This window comes from Manis pentadactyla, chromosome 1 (genome assembly GCF_030020395.1).
Source record: "Manis pentadactyla isolate mManPen7 chromosome 1, mManPen7.hap1, whole genome shotgun sequence".
NCBI classification, from domain to species: Eukaryota; Metazoa; Chordata; class Mammalia; order Pholidota; family Manidae; genus Manis; species Manis pentadactyla.
This window is the reverse complement of record NC_080019.1, coordinates 159042097-159062578: the sequence shown is the minus strand read 5'-3', so window position 1 is coordinate 159062578 and position 20482 is coordinate 159042097. Positions and strand designations below refer to the sequence as shown.

The 20482-nt window shown below is 39.2% G+C and overlaps 3 protein-coding genes across 5 annotated transcripts in view; 2 read left to right on the top strand and 1 right to left on the bottom strand.

The window, feature by feature from the left end:
- The window catches only part of CEP97 (centrosomal protein 97), a 63458-nt gene extending 62537 nt beyond the window's left edge, over positions 1-921 (bottom strand). For 2 of the 3 annotated variants that reach the window (XM_057502305.1, XM_036916458.2), the window contains exon 1: positions 693-920. The gene's annotated coding sequence lies outside the window, so the exon portion shown is untranslated. Of the gene's footprint in view, positions 1-692 lie in introns of all 3 variants that reach the window. The other variant, XM_036916457.2, reaches the window with a different exon arrangement.
- Positions 922-949: 28 nt separating this feature from the next.
- RPL24 (ribosomal protein L24) lies at positions 950-5664 on the top strand. Its single transcript, XM_036916460.2, has 6 exons — positions 950-1066; positions 1187-1262; positions 1820-1930; positions 4260-4396; positions 4804-4867; positions 5540-5664. Exons 1-6 carry the CDS (start codon positions 1062-1064, stop codon positions 5618-5620), a joined length of 474 nt encoding a protein of 157 aa, XP_036772355.1. The 5' UTR covers positions 950-1061; the 3' UTR covers positions 5621-5664.
- Positions 5665-8489: 2825 nt separating this feature from the next.
- The window catches only part of ZBTB11 (zinc finger and BTB domain containing 11), a 36535-nt gene continuing 24542 nt past the window's right edge, over positions 8490-20482 (top strand). Inside the window, exons 1-3 of the mRNA XM_036916455.2 lie at positions 8490-8996; positions 18367-18602; positions 19237-19468. Of these exons, the coding sequence (XP_036772350.2) occupies positions 8687-8996; positions 18367-18602; positions 19237-19468 (778 nt within the window). The 5' untranslated portion in view covers positions 8490-8686. The remainder of the gene's footprint in view (positions 8997-18366; positions 18603-19236; positions 19469-20482) is intronic.

Here is a 20482-nt window from a genome sequence, read left to right as displayed (position 1 = left end):
TCTTTTCTTTGCTTTTCATTTCCAAGCAAATCTTTGGTAACATCCTTGAGAGTGGTAACAGCATATTGTTTAGCTTTAACATTAGTTAGCCACCTTATTGGACTTCCCAAATCTCTTCAACTACCAGTTTACAAGACGTTTTTACGGTGAGCTGCTTGTAGATGACACAAATCAATCATTACATGTTTCCTAGTGAAGTACTCCAGAGTCCCATACAATTCAAGGATTGACTCTTGCCACGCCCCATCATAAACTGAAGTATTCAGCATCACAAAAGGGTTGGAGGGACTGAGGCCTTGGCTCTCCTGGTGAGCCAGGCCAGAACTCAACTTTTACCAAGCTGGCGGGCATAGGTTTTGACCTCTGGGCAACGACCAGCCCGAGTTCCAATTTCGCATCAGCTTCGAAACCTAAGTCTTCTTCAAAAGGCAACTGTCATTTAGCAATGCCAGGCTCTTACTCAACAGGGATTTTGTAAACGGGTATGAATTAATGCTAAAACACTTCACTCAAAGAATGTTGGTTAGAATTAATGCAAAGCGCCAACATGCACAGTTCCATTTGTACGACCTGGGAGACAGTTCAGATGTCAGTCATTATTATTTGCAAAAGGTGGAACTATTAAAATTTAACTTTGTTGGTTGAGGAAATGGGCCAACACGGAAGGCAAAAATATAACTTTTAAGTTCTACCTGCGGGCTGTTCGTCTGTGGGTCTCTAAATTATAAGAGGGAGAGTTCACATTCTCAGCAGCACAACGATGGCCCTAGGACACCTGACTGAAGAAAAAACAGGGTAACTCAGAAACCAAGCGCCTGCTTGCCTGTGACTACCGCTTCACTTTCGCAGCCAGCGATTGCACCGCCCTCGCATACATCAGTCGCAAGGAGGCGGCCGCTGCGAAAACAGTGATCCCGCGCCCGCGGCGGTTACGTCATCAGCGAGCGCCGAGGTTACAGCGAGGACTTGGGGGAGGAGATTGCCCCCACGCCCAATAAGGCCTCTTCCCATGATTCTCTCCTTTTCTTCACCATCTTTCCATTTTCCCCGCAGCTGCCGCCATGAAGTAAGTAGGCGTATTGGGTCTCGATCTGCTTCCATCTTCGGGCAGAGGGCCTCTCCGGGGCCCGGGCCTTGACTTCTCCTTGCGGTAGACACCTTCCTAATCTTTCGCTTTTCGTTTTAGGGTCGAGCTGTGCAGTTTCAGCGGGTACAAGATCTACCCCGGACACGGGAGGCGCTACGCCAGGACCGACGGGAAGGTGAAAGGCCCCGTCGGCTAAACGCAGCGTGTTCCTAAGAGGAATAGACCGGTCTTATTCGGTCTCGACGGGCTCATTTACCCGTAATTCTTGGCCCTTGAAAAGCATGCTACGGGGACCATGTGTGCAGTTGTTAGGATCAGAAGCTCCTAAATGAACCGTTCTTGAGCTTTGATTTAGTGTTAGGGCGGAAATTAGGGGTTTGTGTAACTTTGATGCCCCGCTGTAAGGGGCCTGGACCACCAAGGTGTCTGGCTATTTTATGGGCACCAGGTCCTCTTGGAATCTGGGAGGGAGAGGAGCTGGCTCGAGGCCTCCCAGAATTTTGGCACTCCCTTGCGATATGGGCTTAGATCTGCCTGTTCTCAAGAAAAGACAAAACCAAACGTCGCAAAGGCCTTCCTGCCAGTTGTATGACACAAGCGTTTGGTCTCTCTCAGCCTCAGTTTCGTAAAATTGGGGGATAGAACTCTAGAATACTCATTTACTAAGGACTTCAAGCCCAGTTAGTCTTTTGTATAGTTGAGTAGGTAACTACTTTGAACTTGTCTTGATAGGTTTTCCAGTTTCTTAATGCAAAATGCGAATCAGCTTTCCTTTCCAAGAGGAATCCTCGGCAGATAAACTGGACTGTCCTCTACAGAAGAAAGCACAAAAAGGGACAGTCAGTAAGTAAAATGCACTTTGATGTTGTGGGGCTGTATCTTAAGTTTAAACTGAGCATCGTTTCTGCTGTGAAAATTTGTAATTGAGACAGTATGTTAAAGTGCTCTTGAAGTGTAAAGCATCAAACAGTGAAGTGAAAATGACTGATACAGCGTCTCCTTGTATAGACATTTTAGACTCACAGTAAATACCAGTTGAAATTTGAAGGCTTCCCCTTGCCGGAGTCAGATAAATTACATTAAGTACACTTGCAGAATGGAAGAGTTCTAAGTTGCTCTGGTGGGTCGAAACTAACTTACTGTAACATGGTTTTGATTCTGATGTTCATAGGATTAGCCCTGTTAGGTAGCATTTAGTCTTCCAGCATACTAATTTGTTTCTCAACGAGACTGGATGTGTTTTTTGACATACTCTTTTAGCTTGATGAGGAAGATTTTTGAGAAAAGGTTTGAATAAAATGGCAGTAAGATTAGTATTCAGGAGACTTTAAATACTTAGGCTTGTGAATATTGAGTGAGTACCTTCTTGGTGAAAGACTAGGTATGGTGGGAATTCAGAGGAAGGAGAAATTTACTTCTAATTTAGATGTTGATTTGACATACCCATCAGAATGTCCATTGTCCCCCAAATGGGGAAATGACAAGTGTTGGTGAGGATGTGGAGAAATTGGAACTCTTGTGCACTGATGCATGGTAAGATGAAAAAATGATTTGGCAGTTTCTCAAAAGTTAAATAGAATTATATCTAGCAGAGTTGACTTCCAGGTATATACTCAGAAGAATAAAAGGACTTACACAGATGACTTGTACACTGATGTTCACAGCACTATTAGTCGCAACAGCTACAAGATGGAAACAACTCAGATGCTTCATTAGTGAATGAGTGAATGAATGGGTAACAAAATGTGTCATATATACATATACACACGCACACACAAGGGAATATTATTCAGCCTTACAAAGCTGGCAGCCAACCAATGTAGCTGAACCTGAAAACGTTAATTGAAATAACCAGACACAAGAGGACAGATACTGTAGGATTAGACTTTTACGAGATAATAAGAGTGGCAAATTCACAAAGTGAAGAGGGTTGGTGAGGGGAACAGGGAGCTATTTATTTAATGGGTATTAAGTTTGGGGTGAGGAAAAAGTTCTGGAGATGGTGGTTGCACAAGATTGTGAATGTGCTTAATGCCACTGAATTACGCACTTAAAAAATGCTTTAGAACAGTGTTATATATGTTTTACCACAATAAGAAAAACACTTAAAGTGGATTGAAGATAGAAATACAAAGAGGTAAATACTGGCATTTTCTGTAAGATTTCATCAGTAAAAATTTAAAACGAGTACTTTAATCACAAATGTACAGTTCTCATGTTTTGCATCTCCCTGCTTTAATAAAAGTTTTTCAAGCATATTTTAATTTTTCTTGGATTTGACGTGTACTGCAAGGTTGTTTTCTCATAAGCACTGTGGCATAGGTTTCCAATAAAGAATCTGCACCAGATGTTTCAGTTGTACTTGATTCCCTGACGTTCCCAAACACTTGGTGCTTTCTTGTCATATATCATTTTCTAACATGACTATGTTAAGTACTTAACCCTGCTTTAAGAATTTGAAGTACTTAAGAGTAAAAACAAAATATGTAAGTTCAGGTTTGATAATTTTTTCCAAAAGTAAATTATTTAATGTAAACAGCCTTATTAAAATCACTTTTAAAGTACTAATCCAGTTAACTTCCTTAGAGTTTAACTTTTTGTCCTTTTAAAATAATAAAACATGGCCAGGATTTGTAGTAGATGGTTTAACCAATCCATAATTGGAAAACTTAGCTGCATATTGCAGTATTTTATATATAGGTAAATTTTTACACACTTTAATTTCAAATAATTGCATGAATTATTTGGTTGGTTATTTTTTTGGTCTGAATGTGTCCCATCAAAATTCTTATGTTGAAACCTAATCCCCAAGGTGATGGATGATACTAGCAGGTAGGATTTGGGGGGAGGTATTAAGAGTCATAAGAGCAGAGCCCTCACAAATGTGGTTAGTTAGTGCTTTTAAAAAAAAGAAAAGGGTCCGAGAGGAGAACTCACTCCTGTCTGATGTGTGATGATACAGTGACAGTAAGAGGATCGGACCATGTTGGTACCCTGACTTCCAGCCTCGAGAACTGAGAAGTTTCTGTTTATAAGCTACTCATTGTGGTATTTTGATGAAGACAAATACAAATCTTGGAAGACTTCATTTACCTTACCCAAAGACTTACTTTCTGCCCCAAATTCTTGAAGCAGGGTTCATAAGTGTGCTCTCCATATTTTTGTTTTGTAGGAAGAAATTCAAAAGAAAAGAACCCGCCGTGCAGTCAAATTCCAGAGGGCCATCACCGGTGCATCTCTTGCTGATATAATGGCCAAAAGGAATCAGAAACCGGAAGTTAGGAAGGCTCAACGAGAACAAGCTATCAGGTGAGGAAGTCTTCCTTAAGAGGGTTTTGAGCTATTGGGATGTATTTTAGGTTATGTTTGGATTTATAGGTGGCACAAGAATTTAATCTGATGCTTTGTGTTTTATTATTGCATCTATAAAGGGATTGTCAATTGTGAATATTTAGGTTTAATAATACAGAAGTTTATAATATGGCTTAAACTATTTGTTGCCATTCTATATGCAATTAAAGCTACTGTACAATTTCTAATACATGTTTTAACTTTGGGCAGCTGATTTGGTAATACACTTACTGACAACCCCTTCAGATTTATTCTACAGATTGCAGATAGGGAAGGGATATGCTAACTCTCCTTGCCCAGAACACCTGCTCCTTGTTAATAAGCTATAAGAAGTAAAGTACTTTGCTTTATTTTTAACCCCACAGGGCTGCCAAGGAAGCAAAAAAGGCTAAGCAAGCATCTAAAAAGACAGCAATGGCTGCTGCTAAGGTAATTGTGGAATTTTCTTGTATTTATTTTAAACACCAGGAAAATGGATTCTTAATCCAGATTGTGGTAAATGAAAGTCTTTAGTTTTTAAGGATTTTAGTGCAAGGCTCTGATAGAAATGATGTTCATAACTGGTTTCTGGGTATTAGTGATTCAGGTCTCCAGAGAGCTCCCCCTTCCATAGCCAAATAGTTTTGTTATTGATAGAAATTGGGAAAGGGGAAAATAAGGTGGCTTTTTGTTTAAGTTTATTTTGAGGTAATTTTAAATATACATTAAAGTATTCAGTAACAGTACAGAGTTTACCCAGTTTTTCTCAATGTTATTAATACAACCATAGTAAAGTTTTCAAAAGTAGAAACTAATCAGCATTGGTCTTACATGACTAATAAAAATAATGTCCTTTTTCTGTCCTTTGGATACAAATCAGTATCCCACACTGCATTTAGTTGTGTATCATTTCTTCTAATGTGTGATAATGTCTATTTCATATAAAGGTGGACTTTTTTACTTTGGGCAGGGGTTTCTTAAGGATATTAGGGTCGTAGTATTAGGAAAGCAGGTAATTAAGAAAGCAATCTAGGCTATATACAGAATCTAGACATAAGAGAGGGGTGATTTAAAAAGGAAGTTGTTTGTAATAATGCCACATAACATGTTCTCTTCCTACAGGCTCCTACAAAGGCAGCACCTAAGCAAAAGATTGTGAAGCCTGTGAAAGTTTCTGCACCCCGAGTTGGTGGAAAACGCTAAGTTGGCAGATCAGATTTTTAAATAAAGATCTGACTATAACTAAATTGTGTTTGAATTTTTACTCTCAAAATGGGCATATTGGGCCTACTGGTAATAGCTTAACTACAAATATAAGAGCCAGGTATTTTTTAGAGTTTATTTCTCAGGGATAATACCTCCTAAGGCAAACCTAATCTTAGTTGGAGAAGATATGCACAATTATGTAATTGAGATCTAGATGGATGAACGCTAGGTTTGCTCAGCTGAAGTGTAAAGGTACATTACACAGATTGCATTGTTTTAACATTTGGTTACATGGCTGTAAGTACTAGGACATAGCAGATTATATAATCCAGGTTGACTGCAAGAAGCAGCACTTTTTTCTATAGCTTGTATCTGCAGAAAGTAAACCATTTTAATGAATTATGAATTATTTTCTTGTTAAATTACCCTTTTTCATGATAGACACAATTATTTTATATTGGGTTTGCCTCTCACCTCTTAGTGTTAGCTGACACCTGAGTAAAAAGTGCTTGGAACTATCAGCTGTATTATTAATCTGCTTTTGCTTCCAGTAAATAAGCTTAAATGAAGAGCATAACCTAACAGTATACTTAAAAATGCCCAAAGTATTTTGAGCTGGCAGTTTGACAGTGCCATAGTTAAACTGCAAAACTGAATAGCCTACGGTTTAAGAGATATATGTATATATAAAATGTGGTAGGAAAATAGTAATCAAAATTCATCTAGAATAGGCTTGTACTACAGAAAGTAGGTCATCTTGTGTACCACACTGCCAAATTACAAGGATGCTGTGAACCCACATCCTCGAGAAACATGCTTTTATACAGGAATATTAGAAGGTAAAGTCAGACATTAATACCCCACCCACCTCCATTCTATCTCCAAGGATGGGATTTATGATTATTCTTTTTACTGCATAGTAAATTCAGGCACTGTTCTAGGCGTTGGGGAAAAATCAAGTCCCTTTAGGGGACCTGAAAACTAAAAAGGTGTGTAAATCAACAGGAAATATGCAATCTATACTGACTGGCTTTTTAGAAATACTAAGATTATGTTTGAAAAGTAACTGGTCATGTCTTGATGAGATTACAGGTAAAATAAGGTCATTTTTTAAGCTGTGAACAAGGAAAGCTTAAGAGAGCCACTTAAGATAACCCAACTTGAATGCAGAGGTATGGATTCTAGTTCTTGGATACAATAAAATGTCCCCTTTATGCACTGCTTTACTGGTCTAAAAAGTGGAACTGGTAATTTTGGCTTCTGGAGTCCTGTGAAGCCTGTAGCCCAAGAGGAGGTAGCAAACACTTGAATACCAGGTCTCACAGGATGTAACAAGTTGAACTTTTCTCAAGAAAATAATTGGACTACCCGTGAAACATTTTATTAGAACATGTATTATTGGCACAAAGGCTCAGAGAACAACGCCAAGTGGTAGTGGAGTACTGTGTGCTTTATCCCGTTGTTTTGGCAGAAACTAAGCAATGTGGAGGGATTTAATTTAGCTTTTGTCACTTCCACCACTTTTTACTTGTCTATTTAGTTTTTATACTAAAACCCGTACATGGAGTCAGTTTCACAGGGTAAGAGTGCTGGTGCTGGCCCTGCACATAACATCGTTTGGAGGGTTCAGTCGGACATCTATTCTTGGTGCCCCACCCCATGAGGGAAGGGGCGTTTCTCCACCTTCGAATCCCTCCTCCTCCCCACAGCTGTAGTCTCCTGTTATGTGGACCGAGTGACCAATTGAGTCCGACCTGGTAGTACTGCTTCTCGGAGCTTGGGAGCTCACCTAGAGCCTGAATCTTGAAGGATGTCTTAGGCATCCCGGCCATCTGTAAATTCCTGTAACCCCCACTCCCAAGTACCGCGGAAACTGGTTATATCCCGTTTTTTGAGCATAAAGCCCTCATCTGCTGTCGGTGGAGAGCTCATCTAGCGACTGCAGACACCGGGTCTGGGAAGGAGGGGCTTGAACCCAAGAGTTTTCAGCCCCAGCAAAGCACCGCCAGTTGCGACTCCAGTTGCCTAGGAGTGACTTAGGCTGAGATTCTTTTGCGCTGCAGGTTCAACCTAGGGAGGGGTGATAGGGGCCACTGCTCCAGACGAACAGTTAAAAATCTTAAACAGGACCCACACTGCACATTGGAAAACGGCAGTTGGAGTAGCCTCGGCCTTTTGTGCATCCAGTATATACGGTAGATGTACAATGGATAATTTTTCCTCTAAGCTTATGTAAAAAAATACATGCAAATGAAGCTGTAAGAAAGTAATGCTAGTTACTTATGCTCCGTGCCAGCATGATTGCTTTCACATGTAGAAACTCGTTATCATATAAACCAATCACTTCAGAAAAATACTGACTGTTCCACAGGTAGTTTGGAGCCAGCAGTTTAGGCTTAGAAATTATAGTAACTCCGATCATAAACTTAGATTTTAAAACGCTTAATTGGGAGCGCCACTTCCATGTGATAGGCTAATATTTTACCAGGAGCCTCAAAATCTCAGGCTTTTATGTTGTTTGGTATCAGAAGGGAGACGGAGACAGAGCGGGACTGCTTTAATACCTTGGGATCTGTCGGAAGAAAGATCAACTGCCCACCATCAACTACACGTGCTCACAGCCCCGTGAAGAGCGGAAAAAAGGGCAACTGCCAGGACTTAAGATGTCTGCTCAAAGCCAATTCGAATCTCCCAGGAATGACCTACCCGCTTCCAAAATGTCCGTCCGCAGTACTGACGTCACAAGGTCGGCTTCATCAAGTCAAAAGCCAGTGAGCTCCAATCAGGGCTTAGTCCCCACACCCACTGCCCTTGATTTACGTCACTTCCGGTGGTGCAGCAGCCATTTTGTCAGTCGCCAGTGGATCCCGCGCGCTGGAGAAGTGCAGTTCCTCCTGATTACCAACTCGTCCGTTCTCCCTTCGCGCGCCGTCGGAGAACACTCACCACAGACCCAGCCGTGCCTTCCTGCAGTGCCCCCGCTGCTGTTGCATCCGCCCGGAGTTAGTGCACTGTCTTCATCCTCCGCCACTGACAGGCGCCCTCAGGGAGCAGCCGTCAGCGATGTCAAGCGAGGAAAGCTACCGGGCCATCCTGCGCTACCTGACAAATGAACGCGAGCCGTACGCGCCGGGCACCGAGGGCAATGTCAAGCGTAAAATCCGCAAGGCGGCCGCCTGCTACGTGGTGCGCGGCGGGACCTTGTACTACCAGCGGCGGCAGCGGCACCGCAAGACCTTCGCAGAGCTGGAGGTGGTGCTGCAGCCCGAGCGGCGCCAGGGGCTCATAGAGGCGGCGCACCTGGGCCCGGGAGGCACTCACCACACCCGGCATCAAACCTGGCACGACTTGTCCAAAACATACTGGTGGCGAGGTAGGACCTGGCTCGCGGCGAGGGGGCGGGCCGGCGGCCTGGTGCCCAAGGAAGGCCCGCTGGCTGAGGAGGGCCTGCGTGCGCCCCGCGAGTTTGAGCATCCCGTACCCCTTCTCCTGGGCGGCCTCGCCGCCCCAACCTTCGCTCGGCGGCGGAGCAGCTGCCAGGCGGAGCCGAGAGGGTGGGGGACGCGAAAGGCGCCGCACTTCCCACAGGAAGGCCGGGGAAGCTGGGGGCGGGCCCTCTCCCAGGGTGGGGCGAGGGGGAGCTTCCCCGGGGGCCGGGCCGGCCGCGGGGAGGGGCCGGGACGCGCGGGCTGCGCCGGCCCGCCTCCGGCGGCCGCTCCTGCCTGCGGAGAAAGCTGTTGGGCGGAGGGTTGTGGTGGAGCTGGGCTGCCGCCGGTGCCTTTTAAAATCCTGCTTATGCTGATGGCTTAGGGGCTCCGCCTAACGCCCGGGCTACCTTCTCTAGCCTTGACTGCTAGGGTTTCGGCCCGGGGGTTTGAGGTTCTCTGGAATCGCCTGTCTGCGTCTTATTGTGCTACTGCGGCGTGAATGAGGAATAATGCAATTATGAACAGAAGTTATTTGGAGTAACTGTGGAAACGATCAGCTTGAACCTTGGTTTTGGAGTAACTGTGGAAACGATCAACTTGAACCTTGTTTTTAGGGCAAGAATTCAGTGTGAAGAATAGCAAATACTCTTTAACTCTGACAACTTGATATGCTTCCCTTTGATGCTGTGAAAAGCAATTTGGAAACTGTGAGGCGCTACAGACACCCAGAAAAGATCAGTTACTGTGACTGTTGTAGTCAGGAAGTATCTCTCTAAAGCGTCTTGACAATCCTTGGGTGAAAGGAATAGAGCAAGCAAGCGCCCTTGGCTTTATCGCCCACACTCTTAACAAAGTTGACGAGTATTCACGCTGTTCAGTTAGAAATCTAAGTTTCCAGCCCATATGAGAAACTATGTCAGGAAGGATTCTGTCGATCTCTGTATGGCGTCTAGAGAAATTAATTTATGAGTGTCGGTTACTTATCTGTGAGTAAAAAAATGAGATAATTGAGTAGTTTCTAAAGTTCTTTAAGAGTTCTTCCGTGTTTTAAATAACAGTCCAGCTTTATATTCTTAAATGCTTTCCCTTAATTATTTTCTATTTTAAACCAATATCTGAATTAATGTTCTCTAACGAAACACAACTGTGAAGGGTAAATACAAATAATTGCTGCATTTCGTTAGGACTGGTTTGGTCAGACATTGTTTTCTTGAACAGATATCGGAGATTTAATATTTTATGATACATTAACAATGATAATTATAGCTAGAGGTAACATTGGTTAAGCTTTTCCATGCAAGCATAGTTCTGAACACTTTTCACTCACTTAATCTTCATAAAATCTTGTGAGGTGGAAGCATGTGTATTTTTATTTACAGATGTGAAACCTAAAGCACCAAGAGGTTACACATGTCAAAGGTTTAAATAGCTGACCTTTGTGATTACACACTCTTCTTAACCACTACTATGTGGTACTGTATGTGTGTAGTGTTCAGAATTTTCCTTCCCTGAATTGATTATCTGTGAATGATATCCAGTTTAGTGGGGTTGTTGTTTTTTGTGTGTGTTCAGTGTCCAGACAAAAAATCTGAGGCCATGTTTATCTTAGCTAAATGTAAAACTGAAAAAGATACATTTGTGGTTATGTAGAATTTCAAAGTCTTTCAACATCCAGAACAGCTGCTTTATAAGTATGGTACTGAACCCCTGGAGAGGAAGGAGGCCTTGAGATCCTTTCAGAGGATCTGCAAAGCCAACATTTTCACAATTATACTAAGGTTGTTATTTGCCTTTTTTGCTCATTGTTTTCACAAGTATGCAGTGGAGATTTCCAAAGGCTACAGGACATATGATATAGGCATACATCCTTGTATCGCACCTCATTGATACTGTGTTTTTGTTTTGTTTCTTCAAATTGAAGGTTTGTGGCAGTCCTGCATGAAGCAATCTATGCGCACCATTTTTTCCACAGCATTTATTCAATTTGTGTCCCTGTGTCACATTTTGGTAACTCTCACAATATCACAATCTTTTCCATTATTATATTTGTTGTCTTTGTCTTTGTTGTCAATGAACATTGATGTTATTATTTTAATTTTTGGGGGTGCCATGACCATGAACCACTCCCATATATATAAGATGGTGAACTTTTATTCAACATAGTATTGGATGTCCCATCTATAGCAATGAGACAAGAAAAATGAAAGGTGTCCAAATTCGTAAGAAGAAGTAAAATGGTCACTGTTTGTAGATGACATGATATTATATATGGAAGGCCTTAGAGACTCCACCAAGAAAACTATTAGAACTAATGACTGAAGTCCATGAAGTCACAGGATACAAAATGAATATACAGAAATAAAACAGTCCCACTTATAATTGCATCAAAAAGAACAAAATACCTAAAAATAAATTTAACCAACAAGGTGAGACACCTTTATTCTGAAAACTATAAGAGACTGATAAAAGAAATTGAAGATGATGGAAAGTTATTCCATGCTGCTCATGGAGAGGAAGAATTAATATTGTTAAAGTGGTCACAATATTCAATGCAGTCTATGGCTTTAGTGCAAGGCTACTAAAAATACCAGCGTCGTTTTTTACAGAACTAGAGCAAATAATCTTGAAATTTATATGGAACCACAAAAGATCCCAAATAGCCAGAGCGATCTTGAGAAAGGAGGACAAATTTGGAGGTATCATGCTTCCCGATATCAAACTATTCTACAAAGCTATAGTAATCAAAACTCTGCTACTGGTGCAAAAATACTCACTCTTAATACAATACTAGAATGGAAAGAATTTTCATTAGTACTTTGTAAATAGTTCATTTCAAAATTCTCAAAGTTCTTTTCACAACCAACTTACACATTATAGAGTACACCTCAGAGTTAAGGAGAATCACGTTGATTGATTCTAGCTCTAGAGATGGTATTTATAACAGGTATTAGTAATGATCTAGAATGATAATTGTTAAATATTTTATACTGTCAGTTTTTAAATATGTCATACTCCACAAATGGGCCCTTTTCATGTATGAACTTCAAAGCTATTGTAGCTGTTTATCCGAGAGCTAATACAATTTGATCAATGTAGATGTGAAGAAAAGAATTATTCCAAAGTCAGTCCAGTAGAAGTTGTTACCAGGTATACTTTATTGAGATTCATTATCTATGTTGCATTTTCTGGAATGCTGCAAACAGAAGTTATATTCTGTTAGATAAGATTGTATCGCATTCCCTTGTTTGAACACAGTGAGAAACTCTGGCTGGGTGCCTAAAATTTACATATAGCAAATTTATTTCAGAATGTAACATGTTAATAGATGTTGTCACCTGTTCTCCTGCCCCATGATTTTATCCTGTATTTTAATATTTGCTGGAATTTCAAACTAAATTACTCTCTTCCTTGTCTCTTTCAAATGCTGATGCATGGGGATCTACAATTAAATGCTTCCACAATGTGTAGATAGAATAAAATTAGGCGGGCGGGGGGTGGGGGGGGTGGGGGATTAAGTTAGCAATATCCATGTAATAGGTTAAATTGGCTGTCAGCAGAAGTTCTTACCCTAAGAACTAATGTTTTTGTTTATTTTATGGGGATAAATTGATGCTGCACTGTCTAATCTAGAAGAGAAGGATATAATCTTTAGAAAACCCACCAAAAATTTGGGTCTGTATAAATGTAGCTGTAACTAACCACTTGGAAACTGAAGAAAAAGACGAAACAAAGAAACCTCAAAGACTGATGTGCATGGAGTTAGAAATAATAGCCACTGAACAGGGGGTGAACATTGGATCCAACACTGACAGGGAGGTTCTTGAACAGCTGACAGGAGCTAATTCTTCAACTTGGCAGATTTCTAGAGTAGTGTTTTTCAACCCTGAGCGATTTTGCCTCTTAGAGGACATCTGGCTATAAGCAGACAATTAGGATTGTCATGCTAGTGGTGGTGGTTGGGACTTGCTATTAACACTAGCTGAGTAGAGGTCAGGGATGCTCCTAAACTTTTTATAGTGCACAGGAGAGTACAGCCCCTCCCTTCCGCCACAAATGTCCAAAATGACAATTGCTAACATTGAGAAGTCCTGCTCTAGAATGAAAAACTTCCTCGTTGTTTTATTAGATGTCTATTCTCTAAGGTCACTTGTTATTATTAATATTACTGTTATTACTACCATGACTATTTTTTGGTACCAGAGAGGTTGACCATTGAGCATTATTTAACAATTATGTAGTAGTTGCTGTGTGTCACTGTTCAAAGTGCTTTATAAATGTTAACAGTTAACTATCATAATGGCCCATTGAAGATGATGGAAAGTTATTCCATGCTGCTCATGGAGAGGAAGAATTAATATTGTTAAAGTGGTCACAATATTCAAAGCAGTCTATGGCTTTAGTGCAATGCTACTAAGAATATCAGCGTCGTTTTTTACAGAACTAGAGCAACTAGGATGAGGTAGGTGCTTTATTATCACCATTTTACAGTTGATGACATAGGCACAGAGAGGTTCTCCTGCCCCATGACTTTATCCTGTATTTTAATGTATGCTGGAATTTCAGAATAAATTACTCTCTTCCCTGTCTCTTTCAAATGCTGATGCATGGGGATCTACAATTAAATGCTTCTAAAATGTGTAGATAGAACTTGGTTATGGTCTCAAAGCTAGAGGAATCAGACTTTACTGAATAATTTGAACCCCTTGCAGTTATTTTCCACTCTTTTTTTAAATTAAAGTATTATTGATATACAATCTTATGTTGGTTTCAAATATACAACATAGTGGTTCAGCAGTTACCCATATTATTAAATTTTCGCCCTTTGTAGTGAGGTTACTATCTGTCAATGTAGTAAAATGTTACAGAATCATTGACTGTTTTCTCCATGACCTACTACCATTCCCGATACCAATTTACTGTGATTGTGAATTATTGTGCCCTTTTATCCCCTTCACCCTCATGCTCACCTGCCCCAAACCCTCCCCCTTGTAACCACTAGTCCCTTCTCAGTGTCTGTGAGTCTACTGCTATTTTGTTCCTTCTGTTTTACTTTGTTTTTATACTCCACAAATAAGTGAAGTCATATGGTATTTGTCTTTCTCCACCTGGTTTATTTCACTGAGCGAGAGAGAGTACCCCCTAGATCCATCCATGTTGCAAATGGCAGGATTTCTTTTCTTCTTATGGTTGAATAATATTCCATTGTGTGTATGTACCACAGCTATTTTATCCATTCATCTATTGATGGACACTTAGATTGATTCCATATCTTAACTATTGCAAATAGTGCAGCGATAACATAGGGTGCATATGTTTTTTTGAATCAGGGATCTTGTTTCCTTTGGGTAAATTCCTAGAAGTGAAATTATTGGGTCAAATGGTATTTCTATGTTTAGTTTTCTGAGAAACCTCTACATTGCTTTCCACAGCAGATGCACCAATTTACATTCCCACCAACAGTGTAGGAGGGTTCCCCTTTCTCCACATCTTTGCCAGCCTTTGTTATTTATAATCTTTTGTATACTGGCCATTGTCACTGGTGTGAAGTGGTATCTCATTGTAGTTTTAATTTGCATTTCCCTGGTGATTAGGGATGTGGAGCATCTTTTCATGTGTTTGTTGGCCATTTGTATTTCTTCTTTGGTAAGTGTCTGTTCATATCCTCTAATTTTTTAATTGGGTTATTTGCTTTTTGGGTGTTGAGGCATATGAGTTCTTTACACATTTTTGAATGTTAACCCTTTATCAAATGACATACCGTGGGATGCCTTTTTTTTCTGCTGATGGTGTCCTTTCTTGTACAGAAGCTTTTTAGTTTGATGTAACCCCGCTTGTTCATTTTTTATTTTGTTTCCCTTTCCTGAGGAGATGGGTCCAGGAAAAAACTGCTCATGCTTACATTCAAGACATTTTTGCCTGTTTTCCTCAGAGAGTTTTATGGTTTCATGTCTTGCATTCGGGTCTTTGATCCATTTTGAGTTTATTTTTGTGTATAGAGTGAGACAATAATCCTGTTTCACTCTCTTACATGTAGTTGTCCAGTTTTCCCAACACCAGTGGTTGAAGAGGCTGTCTTTTCCCCACTGTATATTCATGGCTCTTTTATTGTATATTAATTGACCATATATGCTTGGGTTTATATCTGGGCTCTCTATTCTGTTCCATTGATCTCTGGGTCTGTTCCTGTACCAGTACCAAATTGTTTTGATCACTGTAGCTTTGTAGTAGAGCTTGAAGTCAGGGAAGTATAATCCCCCTAGCTTTGTTCTTCTTTCTCAGGATTGCTTTAGCTATTTGGGGTCTTTTGTGTTTCCATATGAATTTTAGAACCATTTGTTTGAGTTCATTGAAGAATATTTTTGGCATTTTGATAGGGATTGCATTGAATCTGTAGATTGCTTTCGGCAGGATAACCATTTTGACAATATCCATGAGCATGGGATAGATTTCCATTTATTGGTATCTTCTTTAGTTTCTCTCATGAGTGTCTTACAGTTTTCTGAGTAAAGGACTTTTACCTCCTTAATTAGGTTTGTTCCTAGGTATTTTATTCTTTTTGATGCAGGTGTAAATGGAATTGTTTTCCTGATTTCTCTTTCTGCTAGTTTGTTGTTACTATATAGGAATGTGACAGACTCTTGTGTATTAATTTTATACCATGTAACTTCGCTGAATTCAGTTTTTCTGATAGTTTTTTGGTGAAGTCTTTATACACTATTCTGCAAGTTTCCACTCAAAATAGTACATTAACTATGTTTACACATTAATGTCTTTTGAGTAGTTAACTTAGATTCTTTCAGCTTAATCAGCTGTAGGTGAACTAAGGAGGTCAGTCAGATTTCTGAATCTGTAAGTCTAGATTTAAGGTGATAACATCAAAAGCCTACCACTTTAGTTATAGGACATAAACTATGATAGGGTGATTTTTTATATAATTGATTATCACATATAATACCATTTTTTCCTCCATTTTTTTAATTGTTTTTCATCCTTGTTCAATTGTTTTCTATGTAGTTTCTCCAATACCATTTAAAGTCAACCAGTTAATAGTTTACTCGAACCTCTGCTATATGCAGAATGTACAGAACTATTTAGAATCATAGAATGTTTATCTTTGTTTATTTTCAGTGTGGAAACTTCCATAGCAGCATTTCTCATTCTCCATGTTTTTTACTTAGAAATATACTTGTTACATATATTCTCACATTATTTCTTCTCCCATTGCAATATACCTTTACACTTTTTTTTTATTGTGGTATAATATTGTGGGGAAGTTGGGGTTCCTATGGCCAGGATCTTCACTGAACTTAAATCATCTGATGATGTAACTGACCTGTTGCTAGGCTACCGCTTCCACACCTTTAGGCAGTAAGCTATTATTGTACTATATAGAGAGCTCGGCCCAGTGCTCTGGGTGGAGGCAGAGACGCTAGTGCTGGACCTACCCCTGGGAGAACAAACCGGGTAATAAACCCTTTCACCCCAAAGAATGTTTTGCTGTCAATTTCTTTGGTCACACTGAATCCATAGTGAACTTGCCCGGAGCTGACACCCATTGGCAAGACAAATATACATAACAAAATTTATTATTTTAACCATTTTTAAGTCTACAGTTCAGTGGTATTAAGTGCATTCACATTGTTGTGCAACCCATCACTACTACTCATCATCAGGACTTTTTCATCATCCCAACCCATTCTTTACTTTTTAAAAAAATGAACATCTTTTTCATTTACTCTTAATTATATGTAAAATATATAGCCATTCAGACTTCATCAGTTTTTAAAAAGTTGCTCATTATTCTTCATATGTGTATAAACTTGTTATTGACTTTAACATTTCAGACGCTAGAATATAACCTCTATTGCTCTTAAAATCTATGCACACTTAAATGCCTTTCTTATCAAAGTTGTATTTAACCCTAACCCATTATTTCCAAAGTTATACTCTGGGGAAAAAAAGGTGTTCTCTGAACAAATGCATTTGGCAAATTCCTAGGTTAAATACATTTCTTTACTATAAATTCAGAGCTTCTAATACAATTATATGCATTGTGTGTGTGTTTAAAATGAGAATATTGTTTTCTGAATTTATTAGTGTATACTTTTTTAGTAATTATGGGACATAATACAATTTGAGAAAAAGTGCTTGCATAGTATCTGAAGGCTGAAAATGAAAGGAACTTGGTATAATATGACAGCTTACCTTTTCAGGGATTTATTAAAATTTTACTTATACCTCTGTATCATCTCAACTAATTAATGAGGCTTTTCATTTGCATTTTACTTGGGGGTTTTGGGGGAAGAAGTTTCTGCCACAGTGATGGACACAAATGTGTTCCTGGGTAAGTAGAATAGTATACTGAAAATCACATGGGAGGCCCTCATATGCAATTTACTAGGCATAACTTTTGAATAAGTTATTTACCTGTTAGGGCTTCGTTTTCCTCATCTACAGAGTGGGAATTAATTGGTCCTAGCTTACAAGGATGATGAGTGTGTATGTGTATAAAGTGTTCCTCCCTACTTCCTAAGGCTGAAAGTTGAAATTCACAATAGGGTTTTATGAGTGACTTGAGTACAGTCAGATTTGTTAGATTGTGTATGCTGTGATTTCATACAACCTTGAAATCTCAGAGCTTTCACAAATGAGATTTATTTACATTCTCATTAAGAAGTTTTGGTTGTAGACCTGTTCTGGTAGCAGATTGGCTCCACCTGTCTTTTTTCATCTGCAGTTCAGGCCAAAAGATGGCATCCATCTGGAACATGCTGTTCGAGAGAGAGGGGACAGGGATCAGAGAATTGATGGGAAACAGTGCCTCTTAAAAGTTTTTGAGACATGGCATGCATCATATCCATTCGCATTCTATGAAGCAAAGCAAATTGCATGGTCAAACCTGATGTTAGTAGGGTAGAGAGGTATTAGCTTGAACCACGTTATATTACTTGTTTATGAAGGTAAAAAAGAATTGAGTAATGTCAACTTCATATAGCTCTTATTGCACAAATGAGTTGTAGCTCACATGGAAGTCAGCAGTACTACATAACCATCTTACAGGGTAAGGAAGTGAATAATTAGGAATAAGCTCAAAAGTCTACATCAGCATGGACATAAACCATCATATATAACTTTATATCTTTGAAGAAAATGTATCTTACATTTTACATTTTAAAGATACTCTATGTACTGTATGGGGCACGTGTATGTCTGCACGTATTAGCATGTACAGACTAAATCTATAATAAAATATATTCTTCAGTTTTCAAATGAACAGTTTTAAATTTGACTTGTTAATTTTTATTTTCATTATAGGTATATTAAAGCAAGTCAAAGATTACATTAAACAGTGTAGCAAATGCCAGGAAAAACTAGATCGCTCCCGTCCAATATCAGATACTTCAGAAATGTTGGAAGAATTGGGGCTAGACCTTGAATCTGGAGAAGAAAGTAATGAATCAGAGGATGACCTGAGCAACTTCACTTCACCTCCAGCTACAGCCTCCAAGCCTGCAAAAAAGAAGCCAGTTTCCAAACATGAACTTGTATTTGTAAGTGGAACTTGCCATTCAGCTTCAACTTTCATACCTATTACACTAGCCTTTGTGAATTTTTTCTTAAACCATTAAAACTGCTTGACTGTTGGCCCTGACATTAAAGATTTAGGCAGGCCTGTGTCTAAAGTAATGCACTATGATGTTCTATACACTGAAAAGTATGCTGATAACTGCTTCTTCATTAATCATAAATGTTCCTGTTACTTCTTTTCTTTGGAATATAACTTGTTTTAATCACTCCTCCTCTCTTATTTTTTAATGGTATATTGGTACAGGTACACATTACATTTCTGGGATCAGTCTCTGGGTCATACAGCAAGGCAAAATTAAGCCAGCCTAGGTCTTTGTTTTTTTTCTTGCATTAGTTTTTTACATCTTCAGATTTCTGACTGGTAAGGAGAGGCAGCAAGAAGTGAGATACAGGTGTTCACTGATCTGGTAGGATGAACATTGCAAAAAGTAGAACAATGTTTTTGTTCAAAATACATAGGTAATAAAGAATATCAGGCTATTCATTGATATTAATAGTGTCCTTTAAAAGGGAATAATGTTTCTTGTTTTAAATGCTCTTTAGGGATAGAAACACACATGATATAACAAGTCTTTGGTCTCAAACTTACTTTGATAGGTTGATACCAAAGGAGTGGTGAAGCGTTCTTCTCCCAAACATTGTCAGGCTGTCTTAAAACAGCTGAACGAACAGAGGCTCTCCAACCAGTTCTGTGATGTGACCTTGTTGATTGAAGGAGAAGAGTACAAAGCCCATAAATCTGTTTTGTCAGCTAATAGTGAATATTTTCGAGATCTTTTTATTGAGAAAGGAGCTGTTTCCAGTCATGAGGCAGTGGTGGATCTTTCTGGTAAGAATTTTCTAATATTTTTGCTTTTTGTTTATAAGTTCATGACTGAAAGAGAGGTGTGTGTGTGTCTTTCTGTCTTACAAATTCAAGATTTAGGCTAGGAGATGCCTATTTATAGCAGCAAACTAAGCTGAACTGAAAGTGTCCTTCCTTTTAGCAAGGTTTCCAAGATAAGAGTTATGGAAAAGTCTGTTATTTTCTGTCCCTATGTCATTGATGAGACAACTGTAGCAGTAGAAGTATTTCTGGGATTTACACTGTTAGAAACAGTTTGAGAGAAATCTGTAACTGCATCAGTATTATTACTCTAAGTGAGTATGTTGTTTAAAAATTGATTGCTTATATGTTATGTTGTGTGGGACATGTAATTAGAGAGCACTTTTGTAGGTCTGTTATTCTTCATTTTTTAAGATTAATTATTAGAATTCATTAGGTTCAGTAATCAAACTGCCAATGTCATATAGTCTAAATTCCAGGTATGGTGTTTTTTGCTTGTTACTTTGGTATCACATTTATTGTAAATGAATGCTTTGACTTTTCTTTGGCCTCAACTAGAACTTTTTTATTGGCTTAGGAGCCAATTAATGGAAATTTAGGGAGAATTAAAATAAGTAACCTTATCTATACATTTTCTCATAAGAGTAACTTGCTGTAACTCTTGAATGACTGACATCACTGTGTGAAATGTCATTTTCCCTTTTTGAAACAAAAAAGTGACTTCATTGAAGTATATAGTATATATAGTTAACCACTGATCTTTCCTACCTTGTATTTTTTAACTTCACCTCTTCTGGGAAGACAAGTACATAATATTTTTCCTTAGCAGTAGCTATATGTTTAATTACTAAAAAATATGTCTTGAGTGTCCACTCTGTGCAAGGAACTGGCCTAGGCTCTGAAGAAACAACAGTGAGCAAAGTTTTATGGAATATAGAGTTGTATTACATTCTAGATTAGTGATATTCACTGTTTTCGGGTTTGATGATGCAGGAGAAAAAAGCATCCTTTACTGGG